This window comes from Cavia porcellus, unplaced genomic scaffold (genome assembly GCF_034190915.1).
Source record: "Cavia porcellus strain 051 isolate PalLab524CR breed Dunkin Hartley unplaced genomic scaffold, mCavPor4.1 scaffold_22, whole genome shotgun sequence".
Taxonomy (NCBI): domain Eukaryota; kingdom Metazoa; phylum Chordata; class Mammalia; order Rodentia; family Caviidae; genus Cavia; species Cavia porcellus.
The window spans coordinates 42284078-42305733 of NW_026947505.1; the positions used below are offsets into that span (position 1 = coordinate 42284078).

The following is a 21656-nucleotide window of genomic DNA, read 5'->3' on the forward strand; positions in this document are numbered from 1 at the left end:
CGATTATGAACTACACCACCAACCCCAGACTCAAAGAACCCAGGCCAGACCGGAACCCTGAAAACATGAGCCAAAAAGAATTCTTCTAAATTGATTTGTCTCAATGATTTGTCACAGCAATAAAAATATAACACAGTCCCTCAGGGCCGTGAGAGATGAGCTTAATCCCTTCTACTAGCCCACATCACTGGGGAGACAGTGGGACACCGAGAAGCACCCCCCGTGGTCTTCGGATTCTGCTCTTTCTCAGTAAAGAGGCTTTGTTTTCAACAGAACAGGAGATCATTCTAAATGTCATCACTCCACACCCCATCTGGGCTCCCAAAAGCAAGCTGTTGGGCTTCTGAGTCAGATGTTGTCACCCACTGAAAAGCCTTCTGCCCAACTTGGCTGGCAGTGGGGTCCCAGCTCAGCAGGACAAATTCACCCATCTCCCCCATGCCCCCCTTTTGTCCCCAAGGTTATGGCCGTCATTCTTTATGAGGAAGAGCAGCAATTAGAGACATTTCATCACGGCGTCTTGAATATTTTCCTCCCATGAAGGGTCTCCTGAAACCTTGCCGTTTTCAGGGGATTCCTAGAAGGGACAGAAGGAAGTGTGTATAGCAGCAATATATGCCATCTACAGGCCAAGACAAACGTTATCATGGCTACCACCCAGATCTTCAAATGGCAACTCATGACAGACAGGAGGAGAGCTTGCCCTGAGCCAATGCTGAGGCAAAGATGCTTGAGGGCTTGTAGGGAAGGGGTCTGTAGAGAAAAAAATAGAATAGAGGCCTCTTTAGGTTTTTAGTTAATCCTGACTAGAGGGAGTTTAAAAACAAACAAACTTTACTAGAGAGATTCCCCTGGGAAGCAAGTCAAAGATAGGAGTAGAAAAAGGGAGAAAAACCAGGTAAATAAAGGCACCAAATGACCTTGGGACTTTCACCAAGAGACCAGAAAAAAGAGCTGAGCAGCCGGACACAGAGAAAAAACTGAGTCCACAAAGATAAGTTGCCCCCATCTCCAGTAAAATAAAGGGAAAGCAAAGGTGGGGCTGATTAAGATAGTGTGTGCCCACCTGCTATGCACTAACGCATCCACGTGTATATGTGTGTGTTCACTCCAGAGTTACTATAGTATTCACTCTCAGATCACTATGGAGTACAACAGACATCCACATGCCCCCTTACTAACTCAAAAGCTAACCAAGAATAAGACACCCCTTTGCCAACTAGCCACTCACCCCAAAAATAAGGCCTTAAAAGGTATGGAAAGGAAAAATGAGCAGACAGTGAGAAGCTGCACATAGACTTCCAGTCATCTCTCAGGCAGGGGTGCCCAGAGCCAACTCACTTATGGAAAGTTCTGGGTGGAAGCGGAAGGGTCACTCATCCCCAGATAAAAACAGCTGGAAACAAAGGACCCAGAGGTCCTCCATCTTTCCTGAGTCCACTACCCTGAGTCTTTCTCTACCATCTTCCTTCCTCTCCCTGCCATTTTCACTTTAGAAGCAAAGCATCTTCCTTTCTTTAAATGTTGTCCCCTTGTTTCTCACTGGGGCTGAATTTATGATCCCAGTGTGCTGCTTGGACAGCAGAGCTGCGGTGTTCAACCCCCACATGTAACCTCTTTGGTTCCCTAACCAGCAGTCAAAGGTGACAGGGTCATGCAACGATCTATGTGAGGACAAACTTCCAGGTCCCTCCAGGACGTGTCTGCACTCCTGTGAGTCACACAGAGCCTCCTTCCAAGAAGGAGTCACTGCAGGCAAAGGAGAGACCTAAATGGAGCTCCAGGGGAGGATTTGTGATTATAAATAAGCCACCACTTGGGGAAGAGAAGGTCTTCAAAAGTCCAATTGCCACGGAAACTACTGAATTAAAGTGGTATTTGTGGAAAAGTATATGCAATCAAAGGAATTCAAAATATAGACTTTCTTTCCATCTACTGTATTGAGGTAAGGGAAGTCATGGGGCCAAAAGCTCATCTTCACAACTTGAAATGATTCTTGAACCCATGGCTGGCTGGATGATAATATCTGCCAATGTTTTCAACAGTGGTGTTCTGCCACGGAAAGCGTTCAAGCTACAAGTAAAAACAAACAAACAAACAAAAGAAGACCTTCATAAATCTACTCTCAACATTTAAAAATATAGGACAATATTTGTACTGTGTAAATACCTACATAACTTTGTGTCTGCTTTATAAAACAGAAATAAACATTTTGTCTTCCACTTAAATGAGAGATCAGAGATGGAGGTTTATTGAACATTGATAATGTGCCATGTGCTTTACTTTCTTTTCTTCCTGTTTCTGCTGTCACCTTCTAAATGAGGAAATAAGGCTCTGAGAACTTAAACCCCTTGCTTGTGGTCATACAGACAGCAAGTGACAGAGTCTAATGTTCTGCTTCCTCGTCCCACATTGCATTCCTCTCCAAATTCCAATAAACACTTTGCTATCCTTCCTGGTTATATCTATAAGAGAAGATATACAGTTCTTTCTGCAAGAGTAGATATTTGGTTCATGCTAAAACACTTCCAGAAGAACAGAGAAGAGCTCTTGATAAGTACAGTTCTTGGTAAGTACAGAAATAACAGAGATCTGACTCTTATTTAGGCATTTCCAGAAGATACAGGACAAGAATACAATCTCATCAGTAATTCATATCTCATGCATATGGAATGGTTGCCCTTCTGAATCACATTTAAGGAAATTTTTAAATACTTAAATTGCATTCCAAGTACAAACTAGAAGTCACCTGTGTCCCACCACTTTTGCCCACAATTTGCTTCTGCAGTCCTCAGACAACCGTCTCCACGGAGACCGTATTGCCACTGTCTTCCTGGCGCCTGGACTGCATCTCATCTTTGAAAGCCCTGGTCAGGACTACTTTTAAGGATTCCTTGAATCGCTTTTTCTTGCTGCTGCCCACAAAGAAGTAAATGAAAGGGTTGGCACTGCTGTTAATTGTGGAGAAGAGCAGAGAGATATTGTGCAGGGTTCCGAATGTGGACCAGTACTCATAGTACAGCAGGTAGAGGAGCCTCATGGGCATGGCGAAGATGAGGAAGATGATGATGGTGACTGTGATGACAATGTACAGCTTTGAGGAATGGGCAGTCCATGTGTTCTTTCGGATCTTCACCACCAAGATAGTGCTGGACACCAGCATGAGTGGGGTAAAGACCAGGAAGCTGAGGACAGCTATAAAGAGGATGACTGCCCGGCAGTCACTTCGGGAGTGGCTGTCCTCTTCACTGTCAATGCACATGATGTACTCCATGGTGGTCACCAGGCAGGAAAGAGCCCACAGGAGGGCACAGACCAATGCTGACTGGTGCTTGGGGCGGTGGCATCGGTACCAGATGGGGTAGAGGACAGACAGGCACCTCTCCACACTAATGGCGGTCAGCAGGTAGAGACCTGTATTGTAGCCAAACAGAAAAGTCACTGATAGTGTGACAATTGTGTAGTAATGGCCAGAAGAGAGTTCATAATCTAACGCATAGTCGATAGACAGAATAAAAATACAGAAGAGTAGTGAGATGTCGGCAATAGACAAGTGGGTGATGTAGACAGTGAAGGGATTTCTTCTCATCCGGAAGCAGAGGAACCAAAGGAGAATCCCATTTTCCACAAAGCCCAGTGGGGAAATGCTCATGATGACCCAGTGCACAACCGGGATGTGTGGCGCTGCGCTCCCGAATGAGGAGTTCGAGGCATTCAGGGACTCCCAGTCCACAAACGCTGTCACATTTGACTCATCCATTCGGACATTCGGAGATGTCAGGCTGGCACTTTTCAGGTGGTTTTCTGTAAATAGCCAAACCAACAAGCAAAACCATGAAAATTGGTGAATTCAAATAAGAGAGAAATTTTCAGCTTTGGATCATAACCTTGAGGTTATTTTTTACGGGTTTAATAGATCATACAATTCTTTTTCTACTGGAAGTAAAATTAGACATTTCATCAAGAATAGGACAGATTTTGTTACACCTTTTTTAGATCCTCAGGAGCCTTTCATTCTGGATTATTATTATTTGTTTGTGGCTCAGCTCCAGAAAATGATGCAGCAAAATAGGACGACCAGGATTCCTGGTATTCATTTCCAATTCTTCCCAAGCTTTCCCAGTCCCATTTTAAAATCCCTTTTATCTTCTGGACCCTGATCTCCTTACCTGATGGGCCAGGTAGGAAGATGGTTGTATTAAAATTCAATGACAAGATACAGGATGGGGCAAAGTCATTGTCATTTTGAAAAAAATGTTACATGTTGTGGGAAATGAGAGGCATGCCTAGACAAATATTTTGCTGAGCTGGCCTTGAACTCTTGGACTCAAGTAGCCTTCCTGTTTCAGCCTCCCAACCAACTAGAACTGCTGTTGTATTTCAGCTCATTTGATTTGTGGCAATATTTTAAAAATGCAAACAGTGAAAAGGCAATTCTTTTATGTGATCTATGTATCCTCAATAGTGCAGGGCACCTACTCAGACTTGGTGTACTATGTGAATCAACACAGTGTGTCCAAATGTGAGCCTTGACAGCATGTAATTATGCCCCACATCCTGCAGGCTGGAGCATGCAGGAAAACAACTGACAGGCACTTACAGTGCAAACCCCAAACCAGTCAAAATGCTGCAGGTTTGAGGGTGCAAACAAAAGTCATCAGAAACGTTTTCTCCAATTGCAGCTGATACACAGGCACCCTTCAGTTGCCTACTCTAAAGAAACAAATATACATCATAACCCACATTGCATCACTGAAGAAAAGGAAAGCAAAGAGTTGGCAGAGACCCTTTTTTTTGTTCCAACTCTAACTTTTTGCCCTTGGATTTTTTTTTTAATACATGTTTGCAGTACATAAGGATCACATTAATTGTGGGGAATTGGTGCATATTAGCTTTTTATCCCTTCTTTTCCTTTTTTAGCCTTTAATTCTTTGCAGACCAGATCTTCTATATGTATAAACTAATTATTTAATAGATTTAATATTAAATTTAATTTAATATCAAAATAATTTAATAGATTTAAATATTTATATTTGTAAAATATAGATCTATTACATTTACATATACAAGTAGATTATTTGTTTACTTACATTACTTATCTGTATTATATGTACAAAAGTATTTCTGCCTTTTCCTCAAAAGCTCACCTAAGGCAGAATACCACATCAATTGCTATTTTGCTGCACCTGAGTGACTCTGGTGACATTAGACATCTCCAGCATTGAGTCAGCAGGACCCCAAGAACACAGGGTTCTGTTCTCAGCACAGTCATTCCTGGGTCCTGGACCAGAAATGGAAGTACTGGTTGTTGAAAACCAGGGCGATTATCTCCCCACTGCATGACCCAGGTGACAGGAGAGAGTTGCTTCCACTGTCCCAATCCAGTGCCTCTCCACTAGAGCATCCCTCCACTGTTCAAACAGGACACAGGAAGCTGCTTTCCACATGACAGGGTCTCCTTTCATTCATTAGAGTATCCCCAGGAACCCAGCTCAAGGACCAAGATGCACAGTGCCGTATGAGAGTCTGCTACAGAAACCAAGAGTGGGCAGAAGTTTCTTCTTCAAGCAGCCACGATTTCCACATTCACCCAACATTTATTTAGCACTAGGTGCTGTTCTGGGCACCAGAACAGCTTCTTGGGAGTTTAAATTCCAGTGGGGAAGCAACCAATATCCAAAGAACAATAGTAGAAACCAATAAATCCATGCAGATCACAATAAGTGCTATAAAGAAAGACAGAGGATGGCAAGACCTGGGGTATCTACTTTACAAGGTATGATGGGAATGATCACATTGATAAGATCACACTTGGGCAAAGGCATAAAATAAGGACGTGACAGCACTCCAGGCCAAGCAAACTGGAAGTTTAAACAGCAAGGAGCAGAATCAAGCAGGCATTGCAGGCAGGTAGCTGGGGTTATATCCTTGACGGCTTGTGGGTCATTCTAAGGATTTTGCCCTTAGAATGAGGGCAATGAGAAGAGAAGCCACCAGGAAGTTCTGAGAAGAAGCCTCACCATAGCTGTCCTATTCAGAGAGGCCACAGTAGCTAGGGGAAGGGCAGGGGCTTCTTCATTATTCCAGCCAAAGAGATGACAGTGACACGGACCTGGGTGTGGCAGGTGGCAGTAAGACCAGGCTGGGACCTAGATACAATGGGATCTGCTAAGGGGTGAGGTGTGCATTCAGGTCAAAGGAAAGAGAGAAATGCTTAGGCATTTGCTGAATGGAACAGGTCAGAGGAGTCAGGGTGAGGCATTTGGATTTCGAGAGCTGTGAGTTGGCCAGGGGGAGTTGTGCAGTGTCAGGAGCTGGGAGAAAAGATGGAGGCTCTGGGTGTTGTGTACAAACAGGTGAAAATTATAAGACCAGGGGCTGGAGATTTAGCTCAGTGGCATAAACACCTGCCTTGCAAGCACGTAGTCATGAGTTCGATCCCCAGTACGGATAAAAAAAAATTATAAGACCATATAAATTACCAAGAAATAAGGATAGTTAAAAAGGGTTGAAGCCTTGGAGCATTTCAAAGCCTAGAGGTTGGAGAGATGAGAAGCCACAGAAACAGAAAAATGTGTGACTGAGTTGGGAAGAAGGCAGGAAAAAAATCAACTTAAAGTTTCTGTCATTCTACTGAAAGTTCAAGTGAGACAAAAAGCAGGCCTTGAGTGTGGCTACTGGGTCATTGTTGACCTCAAACCCAGTCTCCCTGCTTGTGGACTGAGGGAAACCTGATAAACTGATAGGAATCAGCAACAGAAAGCAAATAATCAGAGAAGCACGGAATCAGGGGTTGAGGCCCTTGGCTAGGAGCAACATTAATCCCTGTGACTAGCCGGGACTGCAGTGTCAGAAACGGCTCTCCTGAGAAAGATTTGTGCTGGGCAACTGAATGCAGCTGTCCTGGGCTCTGGGTGAATGATTTGGGGATGACAGTGTGCAATGTATGTACCACTGTTGCCTCTTGATTTGACGTTTTGAAATTTTGTTGTAGTTTTTTCTGTTTCTTTTTTTTTTTTTTTTTTGTCCTTGAAATAAAATAGATTTGGAAGAAATTTTTTAAAAAATTTTTAAATGACTCTTCTAAATACACAGTGTCTCTTTTTTTCAGCAAAGAGTAAGGCAACCAGCTAAAGAGGAGGCAGGGCTGAGTTTAAGGAGCGGGAATGGCACAATCAGGAAACAGAAAGCAGCGGGAAATATGCAGGGAATGCGATTGCCTGGCAAACATAGGTGCCCACCCAGGCCAGTGCTCAGGAGGCAACTCAGCCTGCGTGTGCTCTGGTCAGGCTGTGACTCAGCCTCCCCGACATCAGGTGCAGGAGACGGTGGACAGTGAGAAATAGCCAGGGTTGCAGTTTTCCCAGGCCCCTGAAATCCAAGGCAGGGCCCCAGAAATGAAAGCGCATGGAAGGCAACGGCTATAGTGGTGCTCCGGGGATCCTGAGTGCTAGCGATCAGTGAGCGCAAGAAAGAGGTGAACAGGAGCCCTGGTGCTGTCAGAGCCTTGCTGAAGTTCATGTGCTACATACAGGTGGTGACAGGGAAACAGGAGGCCAGGTTCTTGAGATTGAGGCTTGGGGATGGAGCTCTAGGATTATTGTATGGTTTAGTGTAGAGATAACTGTGCATGTGAATGGCTCGGGGTGGTGGGAGACAGGTCACAGGAGGTGAGATCAGACCCGGAACCAGGGCACCGAAGAGTTATCCATGGGGACTCTGAAGTCACCGAGAAATAGTGTTGGAGGACAGCAGTGTCACTAGAAAACATGGCTGTGAGCTGAGTGCTAACAGTGTGAAGGACTCTGGGGCCACATCGCAGGAACCTGTGGGCATGGGCTTCAGCTTTGGGTGCTCTGGTGCAGCTGGAGTCTGGTGCCCAGAGGCACTGGGCCGAGGAAGGAGGGCCAGGTCAGCGCCATCTGCTAGACACAGAAACACGTGTGTAATCAAAGTCTTTCTAGTAGCTATGCTAAGAAAGTAAAACATGAGATTAATTTTCATAATCTATTTTACTTTACCTAATGAGTCCAAAAATATCCTTTCAGCATACAATCAACATGAAAAACACTGACAAAATCCTCTGTGCCCTTTTTCACACATTGCCAGTTGTGTTTTATTTATTTAATTACTTTAAAACTTTTTTTTGGGCCGCGCTGGGAATCAAAGCCAGGATCCTGCACATGCTAGGCAAATGCCGAATTTCTGAGCCACATTCTCAGCTCTTCAGTGTGTGTTTTAGAGCAACTCGCTCCAGACAGACCACTTTCCGTGTACCTTGTAGCTACTGTGATAGACAACACAGGTTTGATCCATCACAAAACTGAAATCACATACACAGGAAGACACACCTCACAAGATGCTTACATCTTTTATTAGTAAATGTAAACCAAGACTAGAGATGTAAAACCAAGACTCCGTTACATTTCCAAAGAAAACTGACAAAAATGTCTTACAGTCTCAGACAGATCACACCTTCACCTCTTTCTAGACCACAAGAGCATCCAGCTCTGGGCTTCTCTTTGCACGTGAGGGGGCTCTTTCCTTTCTGCACCCCTTCCCATACCCACTCCCACATTCTAGACCCACAGCCTACTGTTTGCTATCTGCCAGCTCAGGCTCTGAAGCTGCCTGACCTGCACTTTCCTTAACAGTACCTCAATCACAAACAATTATTTCCCTGATTCTGGTTGCAAACCGAATTGGTTTTGAACCACACCAAATTCAATGGTTAGGTTTAGTGCTGATCTTTGTTGACCTTAAGGAGAAATTTGATTCGGTTCATAACCAATTAGGCTTGAGATCAGAATTGTAGAAAGAATTAAATTCTTGATTTGAGGCACCACTATATATCACCAACTTCTATTTCATTCAACTTTTCTGCCTTTCTCCAAGTTTCTAAATAAATTTACAAACATCAGTTGAGGACACTGTCTGAACATGACATGATTAGATAAATGGAATCTTGCTTTTAAAATCAAACCACCCCATCTAAAAGAACCCGATCAGTTAGACCTGGTCAGATTTTATCTGAAGATAGGTCACACTCTTTCCACATTAGGTACATGAGTAAATTCCCGTTGCAAGTGTTAAGGATAGACATGACGGTTCTCTGCATAGTTTTGCATGGAGACAGACAGAACTGAGTCTAATTTAGTTGGCAAGTGGAATAAAGAAGACTCAGCAGGAGTAGTGTCTGTAGAGTTTAAGAGAGGCCTTGCAGGGCCAATAGGAGTTCATAAGTTGAAGAAAGGTAACAAATTCACTTTGAGAAAAGGAAACATGGCTAGAGACATGGAGGCAGGACGGCACAGAATGCTCCAGCAGAGCTTGGGGTAGACCTTGGGGTGACATGGGGTATCTCCCAGGAAGATACTCAGAGAGAAACACTTTGTAATTCCAAATAAGATTAGAGGTCCCTTCAACCCAGCTATTCCCATTCTGGGCATCTTCCTGGGAGTGTTAAAAACATCATGCCACAGCACTATATGTGCACCCACATTTATGGCAACACAATTTATATTAGTTCAATCTTGGAAACAACCCAAATACCTATCAACCAAAGAAAAATAAAAAAGACATGGTCTTTTAGACAAAGGATAAACTTGAGATTTTTACAGGTAAATGGATACAACTTGAGACCATACTCATAAGTGAAATAAATCAGACTCACATGTATATCATGTTGCTTTCCTGGTATGAGAAACTGAAAGTGAAAATTATGCCTAAAATGTGCAATAGATATTGTGCAATGGGAAAAAATTGTTCAAAAGGAAACAGGAACTAGGATGGGGGGTAGGGGAAGGGAAGAAAAGGAAAAGGGAAAAAATGCAAGTTAGTTACACTACTAGTGTCTCTTAGTTCATTGCAAAGGAAAGGTTTTTTTGTTTGTTTTTATCGGTACTGGGGATCAAACTCATGACCATGCACTTACAAAGCAGGCGCTTATGCCACTGAGCTAAATCCCCAGCCCCAAAAAGGAAGGTTTATGCTAATATTGATTGGAGAATTTTTATACCCATATCTTGTACTCTGAGTAACTACTTTGAAGATAACAATATGCAATGTATTCTATTATTTTGTTATGAAATTTTGTGTTTTTTTAATATTAAAAAAAAACTTCCAAAAGTCTTTAACTCTTGAATCACATATTTAGGTATATTCTGATCATGATGTGATTGAAATAAAATAAAAATCCATTCAAATTAATTCTCATTAAAAAATAGCTGGGCATGGTGGCACAAAGCTATAATTCCAGAACTCAGGAGGCTGAAGCAGAGGATCACCATGAGTTCAAGCCCAGCCTGGCCTACATAAACAAGTTCAAGACCAGCCTGCACCATGTGGTGAGAGTTTGCCTCAAAAACAAACAAACAATAAACTATAATCCTCCAGTTGCTTTGGGGTTTTGCATACATGACCAGATTTCTAAAAATCACATTCCTAGGCTTACCGCAGAATTACATTCTCGTCAGTGAGACAGCAGATGGCAAAAAGGGCCTGGACCCAGGCGACCCTCCATGCTCATTACCTTGGTTATCTCATGGGTTCCTTAGCCTTGTTGGTGAATGATGGGGCTATTTGAGGATTGGGAGGGAAGGTTAATTGCTGCTAGCTGACAAAACAGTCTAGCTCAGAAGAATTTTGGCTTGGCTCAGTGATTCTCTTCCAACAACCAATTAGGACCACAGAGTTGAATCCTTAGACAGCACTGAGGATGAGGGGACACATGTGTACTACAGAATGAATCATTTGGGTGCCTTATTGTACTTATGTGAACCCAGTTCTGCACAGGGACTCTGTCCATTCATGCAAATCATTATATATATTTATGAATTGCATTTGATGATCTAGGGTGCAAGGACAGCTCATCCTAACAGTCTCTGTGGTCCCTGCCATGGTCAGAACACAATCATAGGAACCTAAATTTGGAATACAGTATAAAAGTGTAGAAGACATAGTGGCATCATTACTGGTAAGCAGAACTGTCAGTGTCACAGAAACATCTTCCCCTCCTCTCTTCCTTCTTGTGGAACCGTTTCCTAGAGACAAGGATGCGTGTTACAGCATCACAGTATCACGGTTAGGGCTGTAGAGTTCAAAGCATCCTCCCACCTTCTAACTTTAGAGACTGACTATCACCCTCGGAAGCTAACAAGGGAGGTATTGTTGCTTCCAGTGTACGGGGGAAAAGACTAAGGATTAATAACCAGAGCTATTCCAACACACAGCCCCACAGGCTTTACAATCTGTGTATCTGGTGCTCCCTGGTCCACAGTGTCTGGAATCCCACATGGATGCTGATCAGAAGTACGGGTGGCCAGGTCACTGGACTTCAGAGCAAAAGTTGAGTCAGTCTCCTACTCAGAAACAAAGAAAGTCTGAAGAGCACTGGTCTAACCAACCCCCATGCCACCCCATTTCACAGATCCATACACAGAGAGGTGAACATCTACAAGAACTGAAAGAAACCTGAAGCCCTCCTGTTCTTATTCCTTTTTTTTCTGTTCTTATTCCTAAACTCCCACCACTGACTCTGGGGCCTAACCTTGTCTTTAGGACCTTACCTAGCACAACCACTCTCCCTGAGGTCTCCAGTCAGTCTTGACTCCGCTGCTTCTTCCTATTTGAAGAATTGAAATTACCCTCCCCCGATGTTGTAGGGATTTCTTCTGATGATTGATTTAATGTCTAACCGTGACTTTGCCAGTGGTAGGACAAGAGTCCCTACCTGTTCTGTCTTAAAGTCCATCATGAACTGAAGTGGCCTGCAGGAGCTGATCAAACTGCCACAGTTGTTACCAAAGAGCTCTTCCACTGCAAAAATGCCATCTCAGTGGGACTCAATTTGTAGCTTGTTTAATGTGATCAGGAAATGATATTTTAAATTTTTATTGTCTCTTTTCTAATTATAAATCAATGTGTTCATTACAAAAAATTTTGAAAATTTACACATAAAACCACTGTTCAAAATTGACCTGATTTAATGTATGAGAAATTCCCTTTTAGTATTTTTTCAATGTCACGTACTTTTTAAAAAATAAAGATTAATTTTATGTGCTTTTGTATCCTACTTTTTTCTGCTTGATATCATATTATAATGTTTTTCCCTGTTACTGTGCACTCAAAAAACATGACTTCATTACCATTATTTGTACCACATTTCATCTTTTCTTTTTTTCTTTTTTTTTTTTTTTTTGGTACTGGGGGTCAAACTCACTTATGCCACTGAGCTAAACCCCCAGCCCTCACATTTCATCTTTAATCACCTAACCTTGACAGTTGCTTTAACTTTTCATTATTATTTTAAAATCAAAACACTGTACAGTAGTTCTTTATCTTCTTGAAACTTCTGATGGTACTGAACCCTATCTGTGGTTCTGTTTTTTCCCACATATACTTCCCTATAACAAATTTTAACTCATAAATCATGCATGAATGAGATTACAACAGCTAATATTAAATGGAACAAATGATATACTATGGCAAAATTTACTAATATTAAGTGAAATATTAATATTATAATTAACATACAATATTATTATATAGCATAATATATAATATTATAATATAATATATATTATAATTAATATATAATATTATTAATATAAATCAGACAGCTTAAATATCACATAGTTTCTCTTATATGAGAAATTCAAAATATAAGGAAATTAAAGAGAAAAATAAAAGATAGTAGGAAACAGGGAGCTAGATCTTTTGCAGATGGGAAGGGAACCAAGAGATGGAGAGCAAGGAAGGGATGGGATGAAAAGGGGAAGGGGAAAGAATTAAGGAGAGTTTTACACACGTACTTGCTCCCTGCGATGAACATAATTGTTATGCATCACAAACATATACTACTAAAAAACTACGAATTTTTATTCCTGGAGCTTTTCAATTAATATAACTAACTGAACATATTTTTAATCATATATTCAAATATTATAACTTAAATTATCATGGTATACTAGATAGTGGTATATTATAGTATATATTACATACTTTAATAAAATTATTAAAAACTTTCAAATTTTTTATTTCTGGCATTTTTCACTTACTATTTTCACTATGATTGAGTCTGGGTAACTTAAATAGCAGAAGGAAAACTTCATATGGGAAATTACTATAATGGAGATACAAATTTTGTACAAATCTCTAATTATTTCTCTAGGCTGTATCTCTAACTGTACAGTTGTTGAGTGAAGATGTATAAATATTGGTCAAGACTTAAATATATACTGACAAATTGCCTTCCAAAATAACTCTGCCAATTATGTTTATATCAATAATATACAATTGCTTTCTCCCACAGCATAGTTACAACTTCTTTTCTCACAAAAGCTCTATTTTTTCAGAATTCCCAACCTTGAAGGCAATAAAATTATCTTGTTTTAATTTGCTTTTATTTAATTGCTAAAGAGGTTGAAATTCTTTCATGTTAATGATCATTTATATTTTTCCTTGATGGATTTTTTTCATACTCCAACTATTTCATTTACCAAGTTGCAGGGGATTATAACACTTTGTTATGTATGTATGTTACAAACTTTTTTTTCCACAGAAACTGGAATGTTTGATAGAAGACATTAAAGGATGCAGTTTGGATTTTTCTTTTCTTTGAGTCAGGGTCTCACTGTGCATCTCAAGCTAAATTTGAACTCACTTTGTAGTTGACCTCAAACTCACAGTGATCCTCCTGCCTCAGCCTTCCAAATGCTAGGATTGTAGGTGTCCACCACCACACCCAGCCTGGCATTTTCTTGAAAACACTTCAGCCCAGTATCTGAGAGGCTGAGGAAAAAAGATCACTATGAGTTTGAGGCCAGCCTGGCCCACGTAGTAAGTTCAAGCCAGTCTGTACTACAACACAGAGACACTGTCTCAGTAAACCAAACCAAACCAATCAACCAAACAAAAAAGGCCAAAACAAACAAAAACACTTCCTTACTCTTAAATCTGATCATCTATTAATCATTGAGGCTGAGAACTTGGAAGAAATTGTCACAGAGTACAAATAAGTACTTGTGTGACAGGTAAGGAAATTAACCTGCACCTAGTCCAGGAATACACAGTAGCAAAGTCAGCACCAGAGCCCAGATTGCCCAGATCTACGCTGTCACCTCTTCCACGCCCCCCACACCAGCTCTTTATCAACAGCCCATTTACATCAGAATTTCCTCATTCAACAACCAAGCTACAGCCCTGCAACCAAGTCACTCAACAAATTGGTTGCTAAATGAAGAATTATACGTACATTACAACATTTAGAACCAAGAAACAGACAAAGGAAACTCTAACTTGATAACTTTGCTTTCGTTTGTGAAACTCTTACATGCAGTACTTAATGTATAACAGAACAGTAAACTGCACTACTGTACAGTACAAACAGCAAAAGTTACAGCACTACATAAACAGGGCATACGTTACCAAAAAAAAGACACTGAAGTCTATAAACAAGTACAGAACAGCATAAAGAAGAGATGGGCCATAAGATCAAGTGGAAGGCTGCAGTTCTGAATAGCTCGCCTTAGTCGTAAGTCCAACAATCCTTAAGCAGGGAGGTTGTTAAAGGAAGAGTAACTGCCATAAGGTTCACATACCTGTTTGTATGGTTACTAGAACCTTGAGAATATTTAGCAGTGGCTTTTATGTTTGTACTAGTCAGAATTCTAGCACTGGGAAAAAAATACCTGACATACACAATGTAAGGGAGAAAATGTTTATTTTGGCTCATGGTTTCAGATGACTCAGTCCATGGTTGGCTGAAACAGAAACAGTGTGACAGTGGAAATCTGCTCAAAGGGCCCAAATATAATCCTCACAGCCATCCCTTCAGACCCACCCAGGCGTGGCTTTACTAGTCTCTAAGGATCTCTCAATCCAATCAAGATTAATTATCACAATGTCACCAGAAGATTCTGTCATAACCAATTGGACCTTTATTAAAAACCTCAAAGGATGGATTTTTTTATTTATCAAAGAATAGATCTTATTTATTACAGGATGGAGTTACCCAATTCCAAACACATAACAACAACAAAACAAATGAAGATGTGTTGTTTTCAGAAATCCTGCTTCTGAATTAAGATGTATTATGTACATGTACTAACTTCCCACAAGAAATATAAACATCACGTATTGTGCACATGTACTGATAATAAACTGAAATACAGGAAAAAGAAACCTTCTTCCATGAAATGAATAACTCACAATCACTGCCACTCTAGATCAAGGTCACCACAATTCACTTTGTAGGCAACAATAATTGATGTCAATGGGCAGATTCGGGCATGTCCTTTCATCAGGACAAATAACAGACACCATGATCCAGGTCATTCAACAGCAGAGCGCTTTTACCCAAGTCCTTAAGGACATAAGATGCTGTCTCATTCTCTGTCCTCTCACACACACGTGGGCTATCCTACTCCGTGCTAGTCCACTGCTGCCCCACGCCTGCCCCAGAACCTGTTATCACCTAGCAGGTACCCTGACATCCAGCACCAGGTCCTGTCCCTTCCCATGCAGATGTGCCTTCCTGCCTTGCCTGGTGAGAACCTGCTGCTTGGTCACCACCTCCGCTGCCCTTCCCTGGGATGAGCTGGCTCATCTGCTTGGACTCCAGCATCCTCCAACCCCCACGCCGTGCCAAGCTGACTATCATGGAACTCAACGACCATCCACCTACAGAAACCAACATAAATGTAGGCAGAATCACATCTGAGGAGAAAAGCTATGTTTTCCAAATCAATAAAGGCCTTTTGGTATGTCATTAAGATATCACAAATTAGTTTTATAATCCAAGACCTTATTTCTATAGCTGGATAGCTCTGAGGTCTTATTACTCAGCCAGCAAAATTTTCCTTTATTCAGGGATAGATACTGTCCCAAAATTGACATCCTGTGCATTGTTGGATACGTGGCTTTTTGGGAAGGGTTTTGTTTTCACATGTGTTTTGTAGTTCTGGGAATGGAAATATGTGCCAGGCAAACTCTACCACTGGGCTGCACTCCCAGCCCTGACACTCCTGATTTTAACCTGAATCAAAGCAACTGAACATGAGACAAACACAATGTCATTTTCATCAGGAATTCACTCATCTTCCTGGGCTTCAGATACTGATAAGCAACGTGTCACCTCATCCAAACCCCGAAGATGTGTTCTTCACCCAGGAAGTTTCAGATTTCAACAAAAAAACCCATTTTCCAGAATGACAACCTTGGTGGGAAAATGAACACATACAGACACTGCCTTGTGACAGAGCCCAGTGTGACACCTCAATCACACCCTGCACAACGGCAGACAGAGCCTGTCTTTTCCTATTTCACCACCATTTGTCAACCAGAGATTTTTCTTTTTTCTTTCCAGAAAGTCCTTGTTCTACATTGGTGTGACAAAAGTCCTTCTTTGGGGTCCCTCTGGGGCCCTTCAGATAACTGTGTGTCCCTGCAGAGTGACGTCAATATTTTCTGGAATGTGAGGACAATCATTGCTCTCTCAGTGGACACAGTAAAGAGAGCAGAAGAAGGTTCTGAGAGAGGCTTGACACTGTCCAGTTACAATGCAGAGGCCACCACCTTGGCTGCCTGGCCTAGGAATACACTTTCCCAAAGAGTGATCACAAATGGGAGCCCGAAGCCCAGCAGCTCGACCCCTCCGAGCTTCAGCTTCTTCACATAATTACAATTTAATGTACTTCTTGAAGGCTGGAGTATAAGAAAAGCTCAGGGTGGAAAGGCTAGAGATTGAACAGCTCTTTGCCAGTACAAGTGTGATGGAAATGCCACACCAAGATAATGAGGCATCAGGCAGGAAACAAGGGAGGTGGTTTCCATAGGTGTCGGAGGATGTGGGCTGGCAGACCCACACCCATGGTGCACCCGAGCTTGCTGGTGCATTTACCTCTCCATGGAAGCAAAGGAACAGATGGGCAATGTGGCTGATAGGAATGGCGAGGGGCATCAGAAAGGGCACCATTTGTCAGCCACAGCCTCTTCTTTTTTTCTTCCCAGGGAGAAATGCCATGCCTTCGTGTTTGCTCAAGCTTTCTCCTGAGACCCAAGAAGCAAACATCCCCTGCCACGGTCTGGTTCCCATGAGCACAGTCTTCCCATGGCCCCAGACTCCAGGCCCAGATGAAAGAAAAAGAAACACAGGAAGGGGAGGAGGGGAGAAGGAAGATGGAGAGATGGAGACAGAGGAGAGAAAGGAGGGTGGAGGGAAGGAAACAGAGGAAGGAAGAAGGGAAAGAAGGAAGGGGGAGGAAGAGGAAAAAGAGAGAAGAGATAGATAGGAAGAAGGAAACAGAGAAAAGCTAAAAAAAAAAAAAAAAAAAAAAAAAAACCACACAGCTAGGGCTTGAGGATGGGCCTCTGAAAGCTCTTCTTGTTCCCAGCAACCATTAAGACAGCCCGGTCCTTGGCTGGACCTTTCCGGTGTATAGATTGGGAGGAAAGGGAAATTCTCCTGTGTGTGTGTGTGTGTGTGTGTGTGTGTGTGTGTGTGTGTGTTGTAACGTGGACAAACAGAAACCCATTTGTGAGATGGAATTTCCATGGCAAGGAGGAGAGCTGACGGGAATGTGTGGGGCGGGAACACCTGCCCGGGTCTTTAACGCATCGTTCCCATCTTCCTAACACCAGAGCCATCTGCACACAGAAGCAGACTTCTCATTGCCTTTCTAAGTATGCAGCAGGGTGGGCTTAGAGCACCAGAGTCAAAGGGGGAATGTTCTCCCCTTTGGGACATTTGGCATGTCTGGGGATGTCTGAGGCTGTTGCAACTGACAGGAGCATGCTATTAGCACTGCATGGCTAACCATTCCACAAAACACAGGGTATCCACAACAACAGAGAATCGGCCAGTCCCAAATGTCAAGGATGCTGAGGCTGAGCCACTCTGTCCCAAGGCAGACTCGTTTGCCATCTTCCTCTGACTGCACACACCCAAGTTCACCACAGCCAAGGCACTCCCCTGCCAACGTACCCCACTCACCCCAGCTGCAGAATATTGCTGAGACACTCACACCACGGACTGAGACTGAGCCAGAGATGCTGTTGAACAGACACCTTGTGCCTCTAGGCTGCGTGAGGCTGCACAAGCAACCGAAGTTATGTTAATGCTGGTACCCACTAAGGCGAGGCAAAGAAAATCAATACAACTTGCCTCTGACCATGCCCAGTGGCATCTAGACAAATGATTTCTCTAAAGGAATCGAATACAATCACAATCCTTTCAGCCCCCAACTTCTTTATCTTCTGCAACATTTAATGAAGCAACTTTGCAAACCTCTCAGTCTATCATCCCATCCACGAATTGATCCTAAGATTCTTGCCCCGTTATAAGTCAAAAATAAAAGCTACCACAGAAGTTTCAACTCTGAAGTTGAAAAACAATGTCTGGGAACAGTTCTCCCAGTAGAGAAGCAAATTTTCCAAAACAAAGGCAAGAGGAGACAGAAGTTTTTGCCAACACTCACTGAGAGCAAACCTCTAACACCCTGTGAAAAGCAGTCACCACAGACAGAGCGGCTCGGGCTACGGCTCCCTGAAGTTCTGACTCTGATTGTCGAGGGCGTCAGAATAATTGGAAACTGGGGTGCAGACTCACTAGTGTCCTTCGCTCAGGAAGGGTCAGAGGTGACAACAGGGAGGCCACCTGTTGCATCCTGTGGCATCGATGCCCGACCAGCCTGCAGGGTCTCCGGTCCAATATCTCCAAGGACGCAGCAGCTTCAGCCTCTGAAAGAATCAGAGCTGCTCTCCCACTGCTGAAAATATTTGAGATGTGCCAAGCAGATGGTCCCACGCTTATCAGCAGGAGCTGTGTTTCAAATGGCATCATTCAGTAACACACTCATGAGAAAATCTGTACACTGAGCCAGAGGGGACACGCAGGGGACAGCACAAGGTAGCCAACCACCCTGAGCCACTGGGGCCAGTCTGGGAAAGGACGGTGAATGCAGAGAAATGCTACAGAACAGACAGAGCTGCTCAAATCTTCAGCTCAGCCTACATGGAATCATATGACCTCTACCAAGTTATATACTAGGGACTCAGTTTTCTCGACTGTAAAATGGACTAACAATATTACCTCCAAAAGGTTGATGATTAAATGAGATTGTAGTTTAGACTCACCAAGTGGGAGTCACATGCTTACATAGTTAAGTATGCATTTTTTCTGCAGAGAATACTATGCCCAACCTAGTGTTAAAGGTCCTAAGGATGTGATGAAGATGAGAGAAAGGAAAGGAGCAGGTTCCGGTAGTGGAGGAGTCCGTCAGCCCATCTGGGGAACAGCTATTTCTATAGATGCAGATTCTCACCCAAGAAGTTCAGGACATAAAACAAATTACTGTTTCCCCTGATTCCCTCCCCCCACCCCACCACTTTTTTTTTCTAGGAATCTAATACAAAATTGAACAAGAATTTTCAGAATCAATTAGGTGCCGAAAAGCCAAGCTCTGCAGTAAAGAGGCACCCTCCAGTTATGGGCACAGGCCCTCTTTTTCAGGGGGATCTTTCCAGTGATGGGGTCCAAGTAGATGACCCCTGGGGAACACTGGATCAGAACGGGTGGGCAGTTTCAGACCCTGTGGGAAAGCAGGCTGAGGTGTCGTGCATGAAGCTTTCCTCATACAGTTTTGTAGGCAGCACTGCTCTGAGGGAAGCTGGCGAGTGGCTCTGTCCTCCCATGAAGAGGAAAAAGGGTAAGGAGGGGGCTTTCCCTGAAGACCTTCAACCCGCAGCAACAGGAGGTGGGGGTCAGACAGTAGGCACCAACAAACAGGTGGATTTAAAGGGCAAGTGAGCTCACCCGAGCATCGGGGATGGATTCTCATTACCTGGTTGTGATGTCCCAAAGGAGGAGGAGGCCAGCCTCCTGGAGATCTCTATGTTTCCTAGAGGAGAGTCAGAGGCTGGGAAGAAAACAGGAGCCGTCTGAAGCCAACTGCAGGTGAAAGGAAGGAGCACTCTGCGAGGAGGATCTGACCCACCGGAGCCAGCCCTGCAGGGAGAGAGCTGACAGGCTGGTGGAGAAGCCCGGAGAGAAGGAGGCATGAGGGAGAGCGGACGGGACAAAAGGAGTCACCCTGCCTCTCTGTCCACATTTGCTGCTGCTCTTCTCAGGGGCTGTCCAGATTTGGTGAACAGTTGTCCCTATGGGTGCCGTGAAACCCTGAACAGAGTGACCAACTAGAGGGAAGACTCCAACGTCATTATTAAGTCAACAGAGCAGACAGCCTCACGGGTTTGCTTTTCCCAGCTCCTAACGGAGTAGAGATGCCTGTCTATGCTGCCAGAAAACAACATGATGTCCGGTTTGGAAATTGACAGCCGCCGTCAGGTGAATGGGTAACAAGCACCAGGAAGCTGGGCGACTGGCTGGGTGGGCTGGCCAGGAGCTCCCGGAAGGGCGTGGGAGGAGGAAGGTGCCCATTGTTTTGTGATTAATTGGCACCACTATCAAAACAGGAACTATCACAGATGGAGCTGGAGTTTCATTTGTGGTAGATAATTATTTATACTTAGAAAAAATACAGCAACTCACTGTAAAAATAAAACTGCCTGCATTTAAGCCACAAATAGGTTGTCTATTTCTGTGCTTGGTTCTTCTTTGTGAGTAATCTTTCTCTTCTCGGAGGTGGAGAGAGTTTGGGCAGTGGAGAAGTATAGAAAGAATGAATAATGGGCCTAAGTGATCCTGCGGAAAGGAAGAATCCATGTTCCCCAATTTCCAGTGTGAAAATTCTATCTTGTACCTCTGAGATAAGTCACAGCTTCCAAAGCTCCATAGAGAAAAAGCATCTCCTTTTCATCAAACATCAGAGGAATATGGTGGGGAAGGTGTGGGAAGGAGTTTAAGGAGCAAGGCAGAGGAAGCTTAGTAACCCAGAAGGCTGCCAGGGGGCCCCATAGGTAGTGGAACCCATAAGCGATAGAATTCGTAGGTAGTTACAGTAGCAGAATCCATGAATGGTAAGGTAGTAAAACCCAGAAGTGCACTCGCCTGTGGAAGAACTCCTTTCTCCCACCAGAAGGTCATTTAAGTTCCAAGGATTCTCAAGACCACAGAAGTTTCACCCAGTGCCAACTCCAGCAAAGTCTGGTGTGCTCCGGTGACGTCCTAAAATGGATTCCTCAACTGGAAGACACAACTGAGTCCTAGGAGTTGAGCTTGTGATTAGGGGAAAACAGCCATCTGGTGTTGCACAAAAGCCTTGGTGTTAGCAAGAGGAGAGAGTTGGGCCTAAGGCTGTAGCTAAGTGGTAGAGAACTTGCCTAGCAGGTGAGAGGCCCTAAATTCAATCCTTAGAAAGAAGGAAGGAATAGAGAGAGGGAGGAGGAAACTGGACACGGTGGTACATGCCTATAATCCCAGCACTCCAGCAGAGGGAGGCAGTAGGGTTGTGAGTTCAAATCCATCCAGCCTGGGAAATTTAACAACCAGGAGACTTCCTCAAAAAAGGGGTGGGGATGTAGTTTAATGCCTTGAATTCAATCCCTAGTACCAAAAAAAGAAAAGGCCAGGCAAGCTGAGAGAGCTGGCAGAGCAGGGGAATAGTAATGAGAGGGTCAGGGCTCATTTCCATAGGAAGATGGCTCCAGATTTAGCTATGCAGACGATAGGGAGCTAGAGACAAGTTTTCTTGGTTCTC

The 21656-nt window shown here is 43.3% G+C and overlaps 1 protein-coding gene across 2 annotated transcripts; it reads right to left on the minus strand.

Annotated features, from left to right (window-relative positions):
- Positions 1 to 2228: 2228 nt before the first annotated feature.
- Mas1 (MAS1 proto-oncogene, G protein-coupled receptor) lies at positions 2229 to 20597 on the minus strand. Of its 2 annotated transcripts, none has more exons than XM_063233102.1 (2): positions 19842 to 20597; positions 2229 to 3804 (listed from the first exon to the last, which is right to left on the minus strand). In XM_063233102.1, exons 1-2 carry the CDS (start codon positions 20056 to 20058, stop codon positions 2792 to 2794), a joined length of 1230 nt encoding a protein of 409 aa, XP_063089172.1. In that variant the 5' UTR covers positions 20059 to 20597; the 3' UTR covers positions 2229 to 2791. The 2 variants fall into 2 exon arrangements, with proteins under 2 accessions (XP_063089172.1, XP_013004278.1); XM_013148824.2 differs by lacking the exon at positions 19842 to 20597 and adding an exon at positions 18608 to 18779.
- Between the last annotated feature and the right edge of the window lie 1059 nt (positions 20598 to 21656).